Source organism: Rhinolophus sinicus, chromosome 1 (genome assembly GCF_057876585.1).
Source record: "Rhinolophus sinicus isolate RSI-liver-muscle chromosome 1, RSI-T2T, whole genome shotgun sequence".
Taxonomy (NCBI): Eukaryota; Metazoa; Chordata; class Mammalia; order Chiroptera; family Rhinolophidae; genus Rhinolophus; species Rhinolophus sinicus.
This window is the reverse complement of record NC_142501.1, coordinates 16,938,958-16,960,080: the sequence shown is the minus strand read 5'-3', so window position 1 is coordinate 16,960,080 and position 21,123 is coordinate 16,938,958. Positions and strand designations below refer to the sequence as shown.

The window sequence follows — 21,123 nt, the reverse complement described above, 5'->3', positions numbered from 1 at the left end:
CCTGGAATATGCTAAGTGTCTTACGTATATTATCTAATTTGATTCTCTCAACAATCCTATGAGGTGGATATTGTTGTTGCCCCATTTAACATATGAGGACACTGAGGCTTAGAGAAGCTAAGTAACTTGCCAAATGTCACATAACTAGTAATCAATGTTACTTACATTTTAACCTAGATTGGTCTGACTCCAAAATTAACGTTCTTAACCAGATGGCACTAAACTGCTTTCTAAGTTTACCTAACTTATTAAATACAAATGTACGGGAAGCACTTCTGGAATAGTGGATTAAGGACCTCCAAAAATCCACTCCTTCATAAAAGCAATGAGAACACTAGAAAACACTGTCCAAATCATTTTTCTCAGAATTCTAGAATTAAATCAAAGGCATACAAGAATCAATCTATTCAAGAAAGACAGCAGAATCTCTGTAAGAACAGTGAGTTTATGGCATACTAATTTGCCCTATTCCCATCTCTCTCTTGAAAGCTCTACAGTAACTTGAAAATCAATATCCTTGCAAGTATGGTAGCTGTGAAAACCAGCAGCCTAGTAGCCACTGGAGGGGGAAAAAATGAGACTGGAGCTCTCCAAAAGCCTCATCCCTAGAGAGTTATTACTATTTGGCCTGGAAGCTCCCTGAACAGCTCCAACCTCAGGGCTTGTCTGTATTTAACTCAGAGCTTGCTGTACACAAACAGCCTTATCCCTGTTTATGCAAAATAGTCAGTGGCAATAGTTTAACATGCCACCTGCCCAAGGCAGTAATACCAATTGGAGCTAACAAATGGGTGACCAAAAAACTTAAAATAAAAACAGGCATGAGATAGCCACAGGAAGCTTCAAGAAGCTCTGAGATATTCCTGGGAATCTAGAAGGCCAACATATGTACAGAGCTTTCCCAGGAAAGACCTGAGAAAGCCCTAATCTCTTACCTCTGGCTGACCGGAAGCTTTGTGCAAGTAGGAAGTGTGTGAAGACTAAGGCAGAGTTGCAAACCGCCTGGTGGAGCTTCAAAGGTATACCACAACACACACAGAGTCCCTCAGTAAGGGCTGGGAGACTTATTGGTTCAAAGAAATTTAAGGAAATCTATGTCCAATCATTAGCTGACCACAAAGTTAACTGAGGAGAGACTTCAATGGTGGCAAACAACAAAGAATGCAGGCTTTAAAGAATTAGTCCAAGAAACTCACTAAATAAGGAAGAAGCAACAATAATCAGCAACAACAACAATCCCTGTGAAGGTGGGTGGGGTGTCTGATGTCCAGAGTTGCCACATCTATTATTAAAAATGGTTGGTTTTCAACTAAAGATTATAAGATGTGCAAAGACACAGGAAAGAAATGCTCATACACGGAGGGAATAAAAGCAGTCAATAGAAACCATTCCTGAAGAAGATGAGACATTAAATTTGCTAGACAAAGACTTTAAATAAGCTTTTATAAATATGTTCAAAGTACTAAAGGAAATTATGTTTAAAAAATTAAAAGAAATTAAGAGAACAATGTCTTACCAAATAGAGAATATCAATCAAGAGCCAAGAATTATTTTTAAAAAAGAATCAAATAGAAATTCTGGAGTTGAAAATTGCAGTAACTGAAATTTAAAAATGCACTAGAGGGGCTCAATAGTAGATTCAAGCAGGCAGAAGAAAGAATGAGAAAACTAGACAATTCAACAGAGCTATCTAGTCTGAGAAACAGGTAGGAAAAAGAATAAAGAAAAATGAACAGGGCCTCAGAGACCTATGGGAGACCATCAAATATACTGACACACGCATAATGGAAGTCCCAGAAGGAGAGGAGGCAGGAGGGAAAGGGGCAGAAAGAATACTTGAAGAAATAATGTCTTACAATGTCCCAAATCTGATGAAAAACATTATTAATCTGCACATCCAAGAAGCTCAATAAACTCCAAGTAGGATAAACTCAAAAATGTCCATCCCAGATACATCATAATAAAATAGTCAAATCCAAAGACAACGAGGGAATCTTTTTTCCCCAATTAGTTTCAGGTGTACAAAGCATTGTAATAGTTAGACATTTACATCCCTCACAAAGCGATAACCCCCCCAAATCCACTACCCCTCTATCATCTTATATAGCTGTTACTAGACCATTGATTATATTCCCTACACTGTACTCCACACCCCGTGACTATATATGTATATATAATTATAGTTGACATTCAATATTATTTAACTTCAGCTTCAGGTGTATAGTGCAGTGGTCAGGCATCTACACAGTCCATGAAGTGGTCTCCCTGATAAGTCCGTCTGGCACCCCACATAATCTTTACAACATTGTTGATTATATTCCCCATACTGTATTTCTAATCCGCATGACTACTAATTTGTACTTTCTAATCCCCTCACCTGCTCCTCCATCCCCAACCCCCTTCCCATCTAGCAACTAGCAGTTGTTGTTTTTTTCCTATATCTCTGAGTCTATTTCTGTTTTGTTTGTTCATTTATTCTGTTCTTTAGATTCTACATATAAGTGAGATCATATGGTATTTGTCTTTCTCACGACAAAGAGGGAATCGTGAAAGCAGCAAAAGAGAAGCAACTCATCATATAAAAGGGATCCTAAATAAAATTAATAAATGACTTAACCTCAGTAACTGTGGAGGTAAAAAAGCAATAGGATGACATATTCAAAATGCTGGGGAAAAAAAGACTGTCAATGAAAAATTCCATATACAGCAAAAATATCCTCTAAGAACAAAAGAGAAATTAAGTCATTCCCAAACATACAAAAACTGAGAGAATTCATTGCTAGCATATTGCCCTTTAAAAAGTACTAAATAGTGTCCTTCTGGCTGAAATGTAAGGACACTGGACAGTAACTTAAATCTACAGGAAGAAATAAAAAACACTAACAAAGGTAAATATAAAAGTCAGCATAGATGCATTTTTTTGTTTTTAATTATTTTCTTCTATCTGATTTAAAAGACAACTGCATAAAACAATAATTATAAAACTATGTTGGTGAGCTTATGACGTACAAAGATGCAACTTGTATGACAATAGCAGAAATGAGGGGGTAGGGAACAGAGCTACATTGCAGCAAAGTTTTTCTATGCTCTTGGTATTAAGTTGGTATTAACTGAACTAGAATATTTTAAGCAAAAATGTCTATTGTAATCCTCAAGCTAAACACTAAGAAAACAACAAAAAATATATAGTGTAAGAAACAACAAGGGATTAAACTGGCATAGTAGACAATATCCATTTTATACCAAAGAAAGCAGTAAAAGCAGAACAGAACAGCACAAAAGGTATAAAACAAGACATATAGAAGCACAAGTGGCGGGGGCCGGCCCGGTGGCTCAGGCGGTTAGAGCTCCGTGCTCCTAACTCCGAAGGCTGCCGGTTCGATTCCCACATGGGCCAGTGGGCTCTCAACCACAAGGTTGCCAGTTCAATTCCTCGAGTCCCGCAAGGGATGGTGGGCTCTGCCCCCTGCAACTAAGATTGAACACGGCACCTTGAGCTGAGCTGCCTCCCGGATGGCTCAGTTGTTGGTTGGAGCATGGGCTCTCAACCACAAGGTTGCCAGTTCAATTCCTCGAGTCCCGCAAGGGATGGTGGGCTCTGCCCCCTGCAACTAAAATTGAACACGGCACCTTGAGCTGAGCTGCCGCTGAGCTCCCGGATTGGCTCAGTTGGTTGGAGTGCGTCCTCTCAACCACAAGGTTGCCGGTTCGACTCCCGCAAGGGATGGTGGGCTGTGCCCCCTGCAACTAGCAATGGCAACTGGACCTGGAGCTGAGCTGCGCCCTCCACAACTAAGACTGAAAGAACAACAACTTGAAGCTGAACAGAACCCTCCACAACTAAGATTGAAAGGACAACAATTTGACCATTGTTCCCCAATAAAGTCCTGTTCCCCTTCCCCAATAAAATCTTTAAAAAAAAAAAAAAAAAAAAAAAAAACAAGAAGCACAAGTGGCAAAAGAACAAATAGATACATTAGAGTTACTCAAATTTTAAAACTTTTGTGTGTCACAGGACCCTACAAAAAAGTAAAAAGAAAGACCACAGAATGGAAGAAAATATTTACAAATCATAGATCTGATTAGGGTCTAGTATTCAAAATGTACAAAGGCTCCTTACAACTCAAAAATTAAAAAGGTAAACATACTTATTAAAAATGGGCAAAAGACTTGAATAGACATTTCTCCAAAGAAGATACACAAATGGCCAATAAGCACATGAAAAGATGTCTGTCATTAGTCATCAGGGAAATGTAAATCAAAACCACAATGAGATATCACTTCACACCTGTAAGGACAGCTAAAACAGAAAAGACAGACAACAGCAAATGCTGGTGAGGACATGGAGAATTGTTAGTGAGATTATTAGTGGGATTGCAAAATGGTGTAACCATTTTGGAAAAGGGTGTGGTAGTTCCTCAAAGTTAAACACAGAGTTACCATATAACTCCTCAATTCCCCTCCTAAATATATACCCAAGAGAACTGAGAACATACGTTCATACAAAAACATGATGAATTTTCATAGTAATATTGTTTACAATAGCGAGAAAGTAGAAATAACCTAAATGTACATCACCTGAGGAATGGATAAACAAAATGTGGTATATCCTCCCAATGAAATATTATTTGGACAGCAAAAGGAACAAGGATGAACTGTGAACACCACATTATGCTAAGTGAAAGAAGCCAGATGCAAAAGGCCACAAATTATGTAATTCCATTTATATGGAGTGTCCATAATAAGCAAATCCATAGAGACAGAAAGTAAATTAGTGGTTTCTAGGGGCCAGAGGCTGGGGGAGGAGAGCAAAGAATGACTGCCAGTGGATACAGGGTTTCTTTTTGGGGAGATAAAAGTGTTCCATAATCAAATAGTGGTAATGGTTGCACAACTCTGTGAATATACTAAAAACCACTGAATTCTACATTTTAAAAGGGTAAATTTTATGGTATCTGAATTATGTCTCAAAAAATTGTTATTTTTAAAAGGTTATAAAGGTAAAAACAAATAAATAAAAGACAAAGCATTCTTTTATAGTTTAAGGATCTTAATGATTTAGATTTTTAAACACTATGGAAATACTTACATAATCTACTACTAGTTCCACTTCCTGATCTTCTCCTCTCAGTTTCCTCACGACTTTTTGGATGAAGTCTTCAAACTTGGTGGCCATATAGACATCTTCATTTTGTAACTGAAGCCCACCACATTTCTGTTTGATCTCTTCAACCAGCCTTAAAGTAAGTCCAGCACATGTTACTTACATGTTTTTAAAGGGTTTAGGGACACTGTATTATTACATATGTCAAGTTGCTTTGAAGTAAGACTTATGAGGCCTGACAATTAACTTCACGAACTCATCCTAGAAAAAGTACTACAGACCTTATTGCCGAATATCACTACAATACCTTTGAAGTACTCCTCTTTGGAAGCTATGCACCAATGCCAGCGCCTAGTCCACTCTTTAAAGCAATTTTGGAACTCTTTTTCTGGAATGGCCATTAGAGTTGTCATTGTATTACACTTGATGTCCTGAATGTCATCAAAATGCCTTCCTTTCAATATTTCCTGTATCTTTGGGTAAATAAAGAAGTCACTGGGGGCCAGATCAGGTGAGTAGAGAGGGTGTTCCAATACAGTTATTTGTTTACTGGCTAAAAACTCCCTCACAGACAGTGCTATGTGAGCTGGTGCATTGTTGTGATGCAAGAGCCATGCATTGTTGGGGAAAAGTTCAAGTTGTTTTCATCTAACTTTTTCACGAAGCCTTTTCAGCACTTCCAAATAGTAAACTTGGTTAACTGCTTGTCCAGTTGGTACAAATTCATAATGAATAATCCCTCTAATATAAAAAAAAAAAAAGCAACATTGTTTTGACTCTTGATTTGGCCTGACGGAATTTTTTGGTTATGGAGAATTTGCTGACTTCCATTGTGCACTTTGACACTTTGTTTCAGGGTCATACTGGCACACCCATGTTTCACCACCAGTGATAACACTGCCGAAAACATCGTCTTGCCTCTCCAAACGGTCTTGGCAAACTTCGACTCTCCTTTGCTTTTGTTCATCGGTGAGCTCCTTTGGGACCATTTGAGCACACACCTTTCTCATGCCAAGATTTTCAGTTAAGATTTTCTTAACTGTTTCTCTATCGATGTTTACTTGGTCTGCTATGCTTCTCACAGTTAGCCGACAATTTTGACGCACAATTCAATGAATTTTTGCAATGTTTTCGTCAGTTCTCCTTATTATTGGCAGCCCTGACCTCTCTTCACCAGTGATGCATTCTGTCCCCTCAGAAAAACATTTAATCCATTTGTACACTGCTGCTTTCTTCATGGCATTATCCCCATAAACTTGGACTAACATGTCCCTGATTTCACTTCCACTCTTGCCAAGTTTAACAAGAAATTTAATGCTGTCCAAGCTCAGACATTCTCATCGGCACACAACAACACATAACAGTAACGAATGCCACTCAGCAAGACACCACCATATGTTGACACGAACACAGCCATGAGACACTGATGTACCAAGGTTATGAAACCTTACCCAGCTGTTTGTACAGTGCTGCCAATGTAAGTGCACGGTGGCAAGTTCGTGAACTTAATTGCCAGACCTCGTATGTCATATACCGATTTATATCATACAAGATCTTCTATTAACAATCAGAGAAATTTATAAGACTGGGAGGAAAACTTAAAAAGCTGTCTTGAAGGACAGTGGCAATTTTTTTTTGTTTTTAACATTATACATGACTAAGAAGAAAAGAAATAAAGGCAAAAATATTTTAATTACTTACAATGCAAGGTAGCTAATAAGGGGCTCATAAAATCAGTTCCTTTCCTTTCAAATGTACTCAAGGAATTAAAAAATAAAGGAAATTTCCTAACTGTAAAGATTATGAGAAACAAGTCATATTGTAGAATATTTTCTCTAGACTATGCATAAAAATAAAAACAAACATTTGTTTTTATTACATGGTTAATATAGGTACTAACTAGAACCATAGGTCATATGATTTCTGAAGTATTTTCCAATCCTTCGATTTTTCATTGTTAATTTTTCAAATGACAGCTGTTATTTGGCATTTCTTGAATAGAAATGGTGTATTAGACACAGTATAGAAAGCCTGCCACAGTTGTTATTCAGTCATTTATTCTCTAAAAGAGATGAGGCACCTTGCTAGTTCAAAATAATAATATCAGATGATTACGGTAAGTCAGACACTCAAACAGGAAATGAGTAATTCCTGCAGAAATCTCTTGCTAGCAATAAGAAGTACTAAAAGGACAATATTGAAATCTTTAGTTGAGCAAGTTAGAAGTTCTGGTAAGTCATGAATCATAGTTGAGAAATCTGTAATTTGAGGAACCAAAACTCTTAACTTTTAATAATGATACTTGTTCTTGAGATGATTGTTTTTGATCACTAGAATAAAAAAGCTTCATGAATGAAGGGACCTTGTCTTGTTCATGACTGTATACCCAGTGCAAAAAAATCTGTTCCTGATATGTAGTCAGTGTTCAATAAATTTTGTTATATAAATGAGTGAATAAATGAATAAACAGAACATTCATCAAGAATGCTCACTGTGTCAAAATGATGTATTAGGCCAAGAGGAGTAACATTCTTTATCGTGTTTAATTAGTGAGTGGCCATAGTGTAGCCCTCAAAGCAAAAAACACCTCTGCAATACTCTTCATTATTAGGACCCTGGCATACTCTTTGTGCCATAGAGAGGGGCTTTTCTGGGACTCAAGTTGCTGTAAACCTCTGTGGAGAAATTCTTTTTTTCTTTTCTTTTTTTTCCCAGAAATTCTTTCTATACAGTGATGATCCTTACTCTTACAAATTGCCTGATAGTCGTCATGCTCGATATATTTTAGTGGATAGTTTGGGAGAACAGGAAAAGAAGATTTTGGTGGGAAGTGTAATTAATGTCAGGTATCCTTCTGGATCAGACTATATAGGAAATTCCTGTTTAACGTTCTCACCCAGAACATCCAATTCCAATGTCATATTGGAGGAAAATCAGGTAAGAAATATGAAGACAAAATTTTAAAAGAAACAAGCAATTAGAAGGGTTGGTTTTCTAGGTATATAGGAAATATGAAAACAAGCCCTGGTTAGCAACAAAGAGAAGGAACAAATATACGTGTCTCCGACCATGGGAACAAACAAACTAACAAGGATGAAGGAAAGAGAGAGATAGTAGACAGGTAGGCTAGAGTAATTACACGTCCAGAGCAAAGGATTTAGATTTGATTTTCAAAGTCAAAGTCAGAATCCCTGGTGGAGGGGTGTGACTCAATAAGGTGGTAGTTTTACCTGACAACATCCATTGAGCTTGCTCCAGATTTAAAGAAGTCTGTTGAGTCTTCAATAACAGGGACGTTGCTTAAAATCCCAGCCCAGATGACCTACACAACAAGGGTAAGTTTTATGAGGGAAGTGCCCTGTAGAACCCTGGCAGAGACTGGCTAGCTCCTCACCAAACCTATTTCTTCCTCTTGGGTACATGGCTTGACTACATTTCTCAGCGTCTCTTCAAGTTAGATGAGCCATATGACTGACTTCTAGGCAATGAATACGATATAAGGGGAAGTGACCGGCACTCCAAGTCCTGGCCATGAAAAACCTCCCTCACACAATTCTCTGTGCTCTTTTGCCCTTCTTGGTTGTCTGCAATGGAGATGACCCCCAGGGTGACCTTGAAGATAGCAGAGCCTGAGTCCAAAAGTGACTCCACCCCTAATCCTTCTGTTCCAGCTTCACAGCTAATCCCCATGACAACCGAAAACTGCTTTGGGTTATTTATGTGAACGAAAAAGAAATTTGCATATAAATTTGGGGGCTGATTTCCTATTGTAGCTAATGCAGAAAAGAGGAAATAAAATTCCGTCCCTGCTACTTCGAGGACTGATGTTACCAGGTACAAAAATGCTTCAGTTTCCCAATGTAAGAGGAATATTAAGGAAAGGACAAGTTCACCTTGATGGTCTCCGCCACCTTCACCTCCTCGGCTGTAAGTTCTAACACTGAGGTCTCGCCTGCTGAAAAGTACTGAGAGGCAGGAATCATTTTTCCATCTTCAAACTGCAGATTTCTCACCATCAGCTACAAAACAGCAACAAAACAAGCAGAAAACTTGAGGATTTGGACAATTCAAAAGTGAGGTTATTGGGAGAAGAAGTCGTCTAGGCGACATGAGTCTAAGGACCAGCTTATTTGGAAAGTACAAAAATATGGATTTAGAGCACTCACCATTAGGTGTAAAAGGACTGAAATGGTATTTTAATAATGGCAGCAGGCAGGAGAAAGTTAAGTCTAGAGGGAGATACTCGTACTTCTCAAAATGGATAAGCCAGTAAACAATTGACATTTGGATGTAGGTGTTTGGACTACTAAAACCTACTGTAGTTACTACGACTACCACTATTACCGCCATCATCTGAACACTTATTCTGTAGCATGCACTGTGCTAAGTCTGTGCTGAAGTATCTTACTTAATCTCATAAATCCTGAGGGAGGCAGGTGCCGTTATTATCCCCATTTTACTGAGGAGGAAACGGAGGCTCAACGAGGTTTTGCCCAACACCACACAGCTGGTAAGTAACAGAGCTGGCATTACAACCCAGAACTAGCTGAACCCTGAAGCCTACAATCTTAATAACTGATCTGCTCTGCAAACTACTAGAAAGTACCTGAAAGCAGTAAATTCCCTTTTGCTTTATTTGGGGGAAGCTGCCCGAGAGCCCACTGAGGCCAGAGCCCGCACTCCCAAGCACAGGCAGTGTGGATGGGCGCCTGCCTGCTGAGGCAAAGGCAAGAAACAACTGAAGGGGGCCAGGTCCATCTCATTTGTTCCTCCCAGACTCTGGCAATGGGAAAGCAGACAGATGGGATTATTCTGTTTTTAATGGAGAAACAGACTCAGAGGTGAGAAGCGTCCTGCCCAAGACCAGTTAAGTGGCAGAGCAGGGATTCACATACTGTTTCCCGACTAAATTCCAAGCTCTTTCCAGTGTATCACGAAACAGACTGTGCAGGTTCTTGGGACCCTGGGGAGCCTTGTTTTCATCCAGACACACAGAACCAGCTCATCCCCAGAGCGAAATGGGGCGGGTATCTCGAGCCTCCTGCATCCCACCGCAAAGCCAGATTACCGTGTGAAAGATATTCTCTTAATAGTTTGGGTTATAGAAGGAAACCCAAAAAGTTATTTTATAGGTGACTGGATTGAACACTCACTGCTTTTCCATCGTTACCAAAAAGAACAAGTCCATTTTTGGTAACAAGACCAGGCTTCTTGGCACCTTTAATTTCCAGTGGTTCTCCAGGAGGCACAGAGCTATTCAGCAACGATGAACCATAGAATGTGACCATCTAATAAAGAGATCAAACCCAGATTGTGAAATGAGGAAGTTACACATATGGACAGCGCTGTATGCAAGCAGTACTCTCTCCCTGCAAAAAACTGGAACTGTCATTTATGATAAAATGGGGACACGCCAATGTGAGAGCCTGTATCAAACATCTGTAGAAATGACACAAAGCAAGAAATAGTCTGTGAATGTATGACTGAAGAATTTCAAAACTGCCCAACATCCAGACAACATGAGTATACATTTACCATTCGTTCACATTGATACAAAGGAGATAAATAGCTCTCACAGACTTTGCAGCTTGAGGTAGGGTTTTTGAGGGGAGTGGAGGTGCTGGTGGGGGGTCAGTGAGGATAGATGCAGACCATAACCATGCAGTGGGATCATTGATGGGAAATACAGGGTGCTTTGTGGTCAGTTCATGGAAACAGGGCTGGATCTAGACTGTAACCAAGAGAACTTGACACTGATCTATTATAACTCTATGACTATCAGCTATAATTTATTGAGCACTGTAATAGTTGACATTTACTGAATACTTATTTTATGGCAGGGACCAAGTATGTACTTTCACGAATTAACATGTATTTAACTCATTTAATCTTCACAATAACACATAACATAAGGGAAATGCTATTATTAGTCCCATTTTACAATAAGGAGACCAAGGCACCCAATGGTTAAACTGTCCAAGGTTATACAGTAAATAATGGCAGAGCCAGAATTTTAACTGTAACATTCTGGCTTCACATTCCACACTCTTAACCACTGCACTGAACTTTCTCCCTCGGTCCTTCATTGATCCTGCCTATTTTTATTGGAACCTAAAATGCACTGAGAACCTGCTTAAATGTTGAGATTATCAAGGGGTTCCTAGTCTAGTGGGAGAAGAGGGATAGATAAAAAGACACTTACAGTACATACTATGCTATGTCAGAGGGTAGGCAGGGCATTGTTGGAACAGAGAGGACAGACATGCAACCCCACCAGGCTGGGCCTGTGAGATGAGGAAACCTCTCAGAAGTGGTGAAACCTGAGAACCTGAGTTGAATTGAGGTTCCCCAGGGATCAGAAGGCTCCTGTCCCTGCTCCCCCACCCCTGCCTCAGCTCTCCTGTGACTTCCACACACCTATTCCCCACACCTGAGGCTCTGGCATCATTGTGAGTATTTGACTGGGTAATACATTTTCTGTCTCTGGGTCTTCACCTCTTTTTCTCATTCTCCACCTGTTGACCTCTTCTAAAAGTACAAGCAAATAGGCCAGCTTTTCTAGGAGGCGGTTCTTAACACACCCAAGTCTGGGCCTCAAGTTTGTATAGCTCTCTTGCTGCATTTTGAGTGTTTATTCACTTCTCTGCTTTTCCCATAAAACCGCAGGCTCCTGGAGAGCAGAAGCCGTGCCGAGTGCCTGCTTCACACCAAGGGCTCGACACATGCTTAGTAAAGAGGGGGTACTTTCTTTTAGTAGGTCACATATTCCTAGAATCACAGACCCTCCTCATGACCAAAGGAAGACAGAGAGTCTCCTTCTAGGCACGGAGAGTGCCTAGACTTATGAGTACGTGTAATACCTCTTAAAAGGTAGCATGAGAAAAAAACAATTGGTCTCTAGAACATACCTGTCCATTTATCTCTGTCCAAGCTCCAGGGACTTTATCATGACCTCGGATCCAGTTATGTAAAACTTCAGCAGACTGATCCCAAGAAATCTAGGAAAGCACAAGGCACAGGCTGAAGCTCCTAATGTTGACAGTGTCAAAGGTCATAGAGATATTTCTCTCCATCAGTAGCAGTGAGGAGGGGTGGAGCCTGCTGGCCTGCAGATCTACATTTTGGCCAGGAAATGGTACATTGGGAACTACTGAAAGGTAAAGAGCCACTTTGAGATGAGTTGTTGACTTGATATAAGTACCTTAGCATTTTCCTTTTTCTGGATCCCTTCATATGTCACCCCTTCTTCTGTCTGGGGAACCCGAGGCGCTTTTCCATCAGCTATGAGTTGGACAGCTTCCACCTAAAGCCGGAAACATTACCTGTGTTACAGCCCAATGAGCAACAACGGCAGGTCTGCTTAACTGATGTTTCTACTTAGAATTACTACATATAAATCTGTCCAGAGAGTCAGACTACGATCATAACCACCATTTCTTCAGATCCATCTATGTGCCAGGCAGTGTGGTAGCTACTTTATGTAAACTAGCTCTTGATGTATCACACCAGTTCTGCAAAGTGGATATTATTATTCGTGTCTCACAGAGGAGGAAACTAAGGCTTAGAAAAATTAAACAGCTAGCTCAAGATCACAGAGAGAGCTTGTATGTATCAGAAGCAAGATCTGCTTCCAAGTCTATCTAACTGCCACTATCAAGCCTATACTCTTCAAACGACTCCATTGTTTAAACAAATTTCAACCTCCACTTGGTGATTCAATGAAAAATTCAGGAATATAATTGGAAAATAAGTCATTATGGGTTATTTCTGCTCATCATGATGATTCTGGAAAGGGATACATTGTTATATTTAAGTAATTCAATTTGCTTTCTAGCTTAATGCACCTGGAATTTTAAAAAGTTAACATCTGCCCATGAGTTTGATTCCCTTTGGGATGCGTCCTGCATTTTCTTCTGTGTCATATTTTAGTTTGCCTTGAGTTTAGAGGCTCTGTCCCTCATTGAGAAGCCTATGTGAGTTCAAGTTCTCAGATTTCTAAATACTCACAGCGGATGACCAGCCTCCCCAAGAGCACATGGAGGGAGCCACCTACTAGGAACAAGGCCAAGTTTACAGCTCATTCATTCTTCCCACTTCTAGCTATAATATCATCTGGACTTAGGTATAGGATCTGGGTTTGAGCAAATGCCACTGAACACACCTAATACTATTTTGATTATAATTATCATTTTTGAGCACCTACTGTGTGCCAGATACCTCACATAAATACCATTTAATTTTCATAGCAACTCTATAAGTCAGGCAGTATTATCCACATTTTACAGATAAGGGAACCAAGGACGCTAAGTGACTTGCCTATTGTCATACAACAAGTAAGTGGTAGAATGATAACTTTGGTGTCATTAAATTATTAAATGACACAAACAAAGCACCACTCTCCTCCCTCCTAAATCAAAGGCTGCTGCTTTATATCATCTAACTGTGAGTCTCTGTGTTGCTACTCCTCATCTCAGACTCTGGAAAACATTAAATAACACTGAAATTATCTTTCAATATTTTTACAGGCTAATATATTTTTACTTTGCGCTGTACCTGCTTTGAGCTTTTTACCCAGAACACATCTGAATAAATAAAGCAATGCCAAATTTCACCCTGTTCACATAGACTGAGTTCAAATACTTTTGGAAGAAGTCCAAATTACACAGCAAAATTTCTTAAGATTCTGTACACTTCTTTACAATTAGTTATTATAAACAGGGTTGGGGATTCAAGTATTTGGCAAAATAATTGAAGCAGTTTGATTGCTAGTTCATCCATTTGATCACTGCTCTCAGAAGATCAAGAGTTTCATAGACTAAGAAACTTTAAAGTTCAGATTTCCATCCTAAATATACCATCCTATTGGTAAACATAAATCTAATTTTGTTTTTCAGATTTATATTTTCAGTAAAAATTCATATGAGCAAAATTTCAATAAAAGAAAAGCAAATTCAGAACTTTAAAGGTTTACTCAATTCTTCTGGATGGCATAAATATACTGACCATGGCCTTGATCCCTTCAGGAAAAAGAAATCGATTATAAAGTGCATCCACTGTATCATTGGGTTCAACATCACATGACTTCTGAAGAAGGATGGGTCCTGTGTCTAACCCATCATCAGCCCAGAATACAGAAAACCCAGCTTTCTTATCTCCCATAATTAGAGTCCTGTGAAAAGAAGAATTTCAACTTAAAATGTTGGTTAACTATATCATAAAGTGATGAATTAGAGATATTGAAGTACAAGGTCGTTACAATGGAAAGTAAATGGTGAAATGAAGCTACCGTGAGAAAGTAACAGTAGAGCCGGGAGATGTCAGAACTCATAACAAACAGTACTTAATGGTATTGCTGTTTTATGCATCCTTATATCTATAGTCTTGTTAACACATACTCATGACTTACAGTCTACTCAAAAAGGCATCATAGTCCATCACTACTACCACTCACCGACTCCTTAGTGTCAGCTTTCTACTGCAGCATCAAGTAAGTTTGCCCACTTGCGTCCAACTCTTACATTATACTTAACCCTGTCTTAGGTAGAATAAGACAATGGAAGATAACACAGAGGATACTCAGTGCAATGTGAAGAGAACTGATTATTAATTTAAGTTGTGTAATTCAGGAATCAGCATCACTTAGAGCTAGAAGTAGCTCTAGATTGTCTGCATAAATTGTATAAAAGACGGTTGAAATGCAACTATTTGTATTTTGTGCTCTTATAAAGCTTAGCCTAAGAGAAAATGCCAGCCCTACAGGAGTTTATAATACACACAATAAGCTGGATATGTGAACTAATACATATAAAAGCATATCAGAGAGCAGGCTAATACAGACAGGGTATGAAGTACTAGATCAGCCATGTTCATGATTTAAATCATTTTTACTTCTCTGAGCAATTAATCAAGTCATACCAAAATCAATCAATCAACCACTCATTTCAGAAATATTGAGGAATTAATTGGCATTATGCTATCAAGAGCCTTGAAAATATTGATATACTTTGAACCAACGATTTTGCACGTCGAAGCAATGTGAAATGAGAAAAAATACAAGAACAAAGATATTAACTACAGTACTATTTAAAGAGCAAAAAAAAAATCATTTATATAATCAGACTTTACACTGAAAAGTTTTTCATCACATTTAAACTAAGTGTAGATATTCCACCTCTTCAATAATTTGACACTGAGAGATATCTGGGAGAGGTGCAGGTAAAGGAGAGAAGGTGAAAAAGGCCCACCTCAACCCACAGCATCGTGTGCCTATGGAATTGGGTACCTACAGTATACCAGGCATTTTTCTGATACTGGGAAATACAGCAAGGCAATTGTTAGACCTTAGTCATCTTGTGTTCCCTCAAGAACCTTAAAGTTCAGTGGAGGAAGACAGACAATGAAGAACATAATTTCAGGTAATTCAGCATTTCCTGAAATGTACTTGAGATGTTCTATGCAAAAGAAGTTCTATGTGAAATAGGCTTGGGAACACTGTGTACTCAAACTCTGTCTTGGAGGTTATGCTCCTCATGTTAAAGCACGTATTAAAAGCTCTAAGGGGCGGCCAGATGGCTCAGTTGGTTAGAGCACGAGCTCTGAACAACAGGGTTGCCAGTTTGATTCCCACATGGGTCAGTGAGCTGCGCCCTCCACAACTAGATTGAAAACAACGACTTGGAGCTGAGAGGCCCTAGAAAAGCACACTGTTCCCCAACATTCCTCAATTAAAAACAAACAAACAAAAAAACTCTAAGAAGTCCTGCGATAAAGAAATCCAGCATAATCCAAGCTTGTCTGACCATAGAACCTTTGTTTGCTCAATACCTAGTTGCAGCCAATAGAGCCAGTACTCCATAGACTATGCTTGGAAAATGCTGCTCTGGTTTATGCAGCATTTCTCGCTCTCAGGGGAGTTTTCGCAATAGTAGCAATCACACAGGACCCCACAATTATTCGAGAATACCTAGTTCCTCGATCACCTAGGTAAAAAAACAGAAAGATTACGGGCAACAGAAATAGGCCTATCCTTTCTGTTATTTAAAAAAAAAAAAAAGTCTCACCAGTTGATAGCAGAGGCTCCTCTGTGCCTGGGAAGGATGGATGGGTGATAAATGATGGAACCATGCTTTGGGCTGTCAATTACATCCATGGGGATGAACTGTGTGCAGAAAGGCAGCACATTTAGCTCGGCACCCACAGATCTGTAGGCCTCTGCAACCTCCTTTATGGTCTTGCCCTTGAGTCTCCATCTAGGGAACTTGAACACAGGGGTCCCATCTTTCTCTGCAGCCAAAGCTGAGCATGAAAGAGAAGATTATTTTCATCAAAAATAATGTAAGCCATAATTTCATATTGCTATGGATTTACACATTGTAGTTTTACAGCTTCAAAAAACATTTCCAAATAAAACCTGGTGAAGAACACTTTAGATTCTGACCAGGATTTGTCCTGTTACAATTGTACCATAACCCATTCATTTTGCTAATGTGATTTTTATCTATGCATATAAGGTATAATATATTTGAACACAAAAGTTTGTGGCTAGATAACATTTTGAGATTTTAACTGAAGCTTTTTCTTTTATATATCAAAATTTGTACTTTTATTACTGATACAGCCATTTAAAGAACATTTGCTTGTTTGCGTTTTAGATTTGGAGGCAAGTGCCAATACAGCACCACCCAAATTAGACATATTCAGCCTCTAGCACAAATGGAAAAACCTCGAGTCCCTTCCCACTCCTGTTTCCTGGGGGGGAAGTCCCTTTTATCACAAGGAAAACCATAAATCAGAACACATTCTCCCCACCAAATAGGCAGATCCCAAAAGATAAAAGGAGAAAATAGTTGATCTGGGCCTGTCCAGTTTCTTCTCCCAAATTCACCAGTTAGATAAGTTCATGGAGGAGAGAGGTCAGTGATGGAGAATGTATGCTCCCCATAAGAGTTCTGCCATACTGGAGCAGATCTGAGGCTCTTTGCTGAGGAAACTGTTCTTTCCCAAATGAATGACTCCATCCTCCTTCTGTGTGAAATGGAATGGCCCTCCAAAGTGCAGATTTTATTTTTTCCATAATAAAGTATCATTTATTCCATCAACACAAAGTAAGGACATTTCAGGCAACACCCAGAAGCCTAAACCAAAGCTTTTCACCTGCAATTTTTTGTTCTCTTAACCTTTCTCCCCACCTGATCAACATTCATTGATTCCAGATGGGATGATGCCTCCACTGCGAAGCCTAAATTCTGAAGCTTAATGAGTCCTGAAGGACTCCAGTCATCAAGGTGATAATCACCTTGATAATCCATTTGGAAGAATTTGAGAGACCCGTATGACAATGTTCACAGAATGTAATTGTTCATAACACATTCCAAAAAGTGTAAACAACTCAAATGTCAGATGATAGGAAAATGGATAATAAATGGTGTTTAAAAAAAAAGTGGTGAAAATGGGACAAAATTGTGAAAAGTTAGACTGGGAAAGAAAAATGGGGTGGAAGAGACTTAGAAGGCTTCATTTAAAAAATCTACTCCACTGAAACAGACTGTGGGGACAGAGTCCCAGAGAGCAGTTTCCAGGCTCTCGGCCTCACATGGAAAGGTACTGGCTCGGGTAGTAGATGGCCGTCAGCTGTGGCTAATTGACCATCAGCTGTAACCAGTCAGGCAATTAGCTACTGATATAACTGTCGTGGCTGGGTTGGTTGGCCGGTAGGTTGGTTGGCAGGCAAAGAAGTGGACGGCAGGTTGCAGGTCGTGTGAATCCAGCCGCCAGCAAGAATATAGTGGTATGACTCCCCTATCTATGGCTCCGTAGGTGTTCCTTTTTGGCCTCACCATGTTCTGTGTTCTTGTGTGGGGAGCGGGACCAGAGACCCAGCAGGTCACCTCGCATGACAAATGGCGCAGCAAGCAGGGTCTCCCGCACAATACAGGCTTAAGGCATCCAAGTGTTGTTCTCCCATATTGATTTTTGGCCACCTTAGGGCTATTTTTGGCTGCTCTAGTTGACTATTCTGACAAGAATAGTTAGTTATTGTCATTATTGATCTTTTTTTTTTAACGACCAGGCACAGCGCCGAGGACTTAACATATAGTATCTCATTTAACCCATGTGCGATGGGTACCATGAAAACGCAGTGAGTTTAGGTAACTTGCCCAAGGTCATACAGCTAGTAAGCGGCAGTCAGAATTAATTTCATGATTACAGAATATATGCTGTTTACCATACCCTGTCCTGCCTCTCAGTTTACATTATAAGTTGATACTTTTTCTTTTCTACATTCTACCTGGAGCCCAAATAGCCATGACCAATGGAAAAGGGGTCCTGACCCTGGGACCAGGGATGAGGGAAAAGTTCATTTCCCAGAGTTCTGACTCTGAAAGAAGGTGTAAGAGTCACATGCTTGCAATTCTTCTGAAGGTCATATACATGGTAGAAACTGCTAGTGGTCTGCCTTCATCCTTTATCAGTGGATTCCTCTAATTTAGCTGAATATATAGCCATGCTGAATAAAATCTATATTTCTCAGCCTTTACTACAAATTGATTTGGCCTGTAACTAAATTCTAGCCAGTGCTATACAAGTAGCTGTAATATGTGCAATTTCTGGATTACGAAGAAGCCACCTTGGACCACAAGATGGAAGCCCTGTGTTGATAATGATAAAACAACAAGTAGAAAGAGCCTACCCTGTGATAAACATATAACTGCTACAACTGCTCTGGTGGCCAACCCAGACTTGAGAAACAGATTTCTATTTTAATTTAAGGTAATATTATTTGAAGTCCCCCTGGTTAAACAGCCAATCTGATATTCCAAATATAAGTCTTAAAAAACACCGTTCACACAAACCTGGTGGAAATAGATAATGAGGAGACAGGTAGTCCTAGCAACAGAAATCTATTCCCTTCCACCTTTGGAGCCAGGTATAAGAACTCCTGAGGCAGATGCCCTCAGAATTCCCCAGGTTGAGATAACCTTTTTCTGAAACAAAGATAATTTCTAAATCAAGTCATTACATTCACGTGCATATGTGCTCTTGGCCCAACTTTTTTTAGCTTGATTCTTGAAAAATATTAAAACATCGTATTTTTTAAAGCATTAGCAAGAATTAGGATAAACCCCAGAGCTGCTTCTTCCAAGAAAAAAAGTAAAATTTTAGGGTTATTGTTATATTGTTTTCCAACCAATGTGCTACATCGTACCAGTGATTTATAAAGATCCAGCTTATAAGCCAAATGACACTAGTTCTATTCCTGACCTGTACTATTTCTAACTGTTTCTATCTCTGTGTCATGCACCCTTTCTCGATGTAACTGTCGTGTGCAAATCTGAATCACACTGCAGGTTTGCTCAGAGGATGGCTATCTCCTTTACCTGCCTTAATCGCCAAGCAGTCACAGTTATAATTTGTTCTGAGACAATTGCGTTCTTTATGACCCCATATCCATTTCTATTATTGGCTGTGGTCTCCCCTCCAGTCCTATTGGCACCTCTGCATCAGACATTATTTTGGATGTCCCATAGCACCTTTGGAAAATCAAAAGCTTAATTCAGGAAAAACTCATTCCTGGAAATCCCTCTGGTAATTACATGGAAATAAGTAGAAAAACACTTAACAAAACAGGGGCCCGCACCTTTGGCTTTGGGGCCCTCAGAGAGGAGAGAATTGTTTAGTCTATCCACCATGGAAATAGACTTGGTCTACGAAGTTTTTCGATAGGTAGAGTGAACATGGCAGATCCCAGAGGGGAGGCATGCAGTCTGGGTCTTCAGGACCTGTGGCAAAGAAGTGGAAGTACAGAAATGCTAATAAAGGAGGAGGGTTCTGAGCTGGGCATGAGACTGAATAGCTGAAAGTCCAGTGCAGAGTCCCTGACCCAGCCATTCCAAGATACACTCACCCAGTGGGTCGGCTTTTCCATCCTTGTCTGGAACGGTGAACACCCCCACGACTCGATGGCCCTCTTTGCAGAGGTGGCTGTAGACTTCCTGTCCAAAGAGGCTCTGACCAATAAGGGCCAACTTCAGCTTGTTTTTGAAATAAACCTGTGAAGCAATTCAATGATGACAGATGTCATGTTAGCATAGATAGAAGACATATGGACAATAAACATTCTTGTTTTCAATCATACAAGATGATGTGAGGACTACAAAAGACTCAAAACTAAAATTTTTATTGAGATACACTGAAACCGCACTATATTATATATAGATAGTAGTGAAAAGATTTCACTCCTAGGTATTCCTCCTTTTCCTTTTGCTCTAATTCCCTTGATTATTCGTTATAATCATTGGGATTGCATATATTTTTATAAGCCATTTCAACTCCTTGATGAAATGAGGTCAGATGTTAACAAATCAATTAGTGCAAGTTTCACAGTTAAAGGCAGTTTAACTCTGAGCAAGAGCTACTTTTATATAACAATGCTTTTATGCCCCTGCAATATAGAAATAAGAACTGGACTCATCTCTTACCTCCAAAAGAGGCTAAAAGCTAACATCCAGTATAACATAGGGGTCAAAAGCAGACCCTTAGTTGCGTGGCCTTAAGCAAGTAACTAACTTCTGTTTGCCTTTTTTCTCATCTGTAAAATGGGTATAATAATGTCACCAAACATACAATTTTGATTGAAGTAGATGACTTAATATGCAATAGGCTTAGTGCAGTGTCTGACACCAAGTACAAAGCTTTTACTGCTTAAGTAAAAACTTTAATAATGTTTTAAAGATTTTGCTGCATATTCGACACTGTTCTATGTTTTTTCATATAGCCCCAAATTCCAAAATCCTTGGTAAGCGGCCCAAAGTCATTTGGCCTCAAAACCTGGATTGACCTAATGGAATTTTCCTCATAGTCCTTATAGGTTTCTTATAAGTTTGCACAAACTCATTTGGCTTTAAATCTGGCCTGAACTGATATAATGCTATTTGTAGTCTTTCTATAATATTTATAAAGACTATATGAATGTTCATATGTTTTGCTGCTGAAAAATCAATGTGTTTGGTTATAGATAC

At 39.4% G+C, this 21,123-nt stretch overlaps 1 protein-coding gene across 1 annotated transcript in view; it reads right to left on the bottom strand.

Moving 5' to 3' along the window:
* The window catches only part of ALDH1L2 (aldehyde dehydrogenase 1 family member L2), a 53,481-nt gene that overhangs the window by 21,807 nt on the left and 10,551 nt on the right, over positions 1 to 21,123 (bottom strand). The window contains exons 2-10 of the mRNA XM_019728462.3: positions 20,010 to 20,154; positions 16,165 to 16,399; positions 14,108 to 14,273; positions 12,306 to 12,407; positions 12,013 to 12,102; positions 10,258 to 10,392; positions 8,998 to 9,123; positions 8,335 to 8,426; positions 5,090 to 5,237 (exon numbers count right to left, since the gene is read on the bottom strand). Coding sequence (XP_019584021.2) covers positions 5,090 to 5,237; positions 8,335 to 8,426; positions 8,998 to 9,123; positions 10,258 to 10,392; positions 12,013 to 12,102; positions 12,306 to 12,407; positions 14,108 to 14,273; positions 16,165 to 16,399; positions 20,010 to 20,154 — 1,239 coding nt within the window. The remainder of the gene's footprint in view (positions 1 to 5,089; positions 5,238 to 8,334; positions 8,427 to 8,997; positions 9,124 to 10,257; positions 10,393 to 12,012; positions 12,103 to 12,305; positions 12,408 to 14,107; positions 14,274 to 16,164; positions 16,400 to 20,009; positions 20,155 to 21,123) is intronic.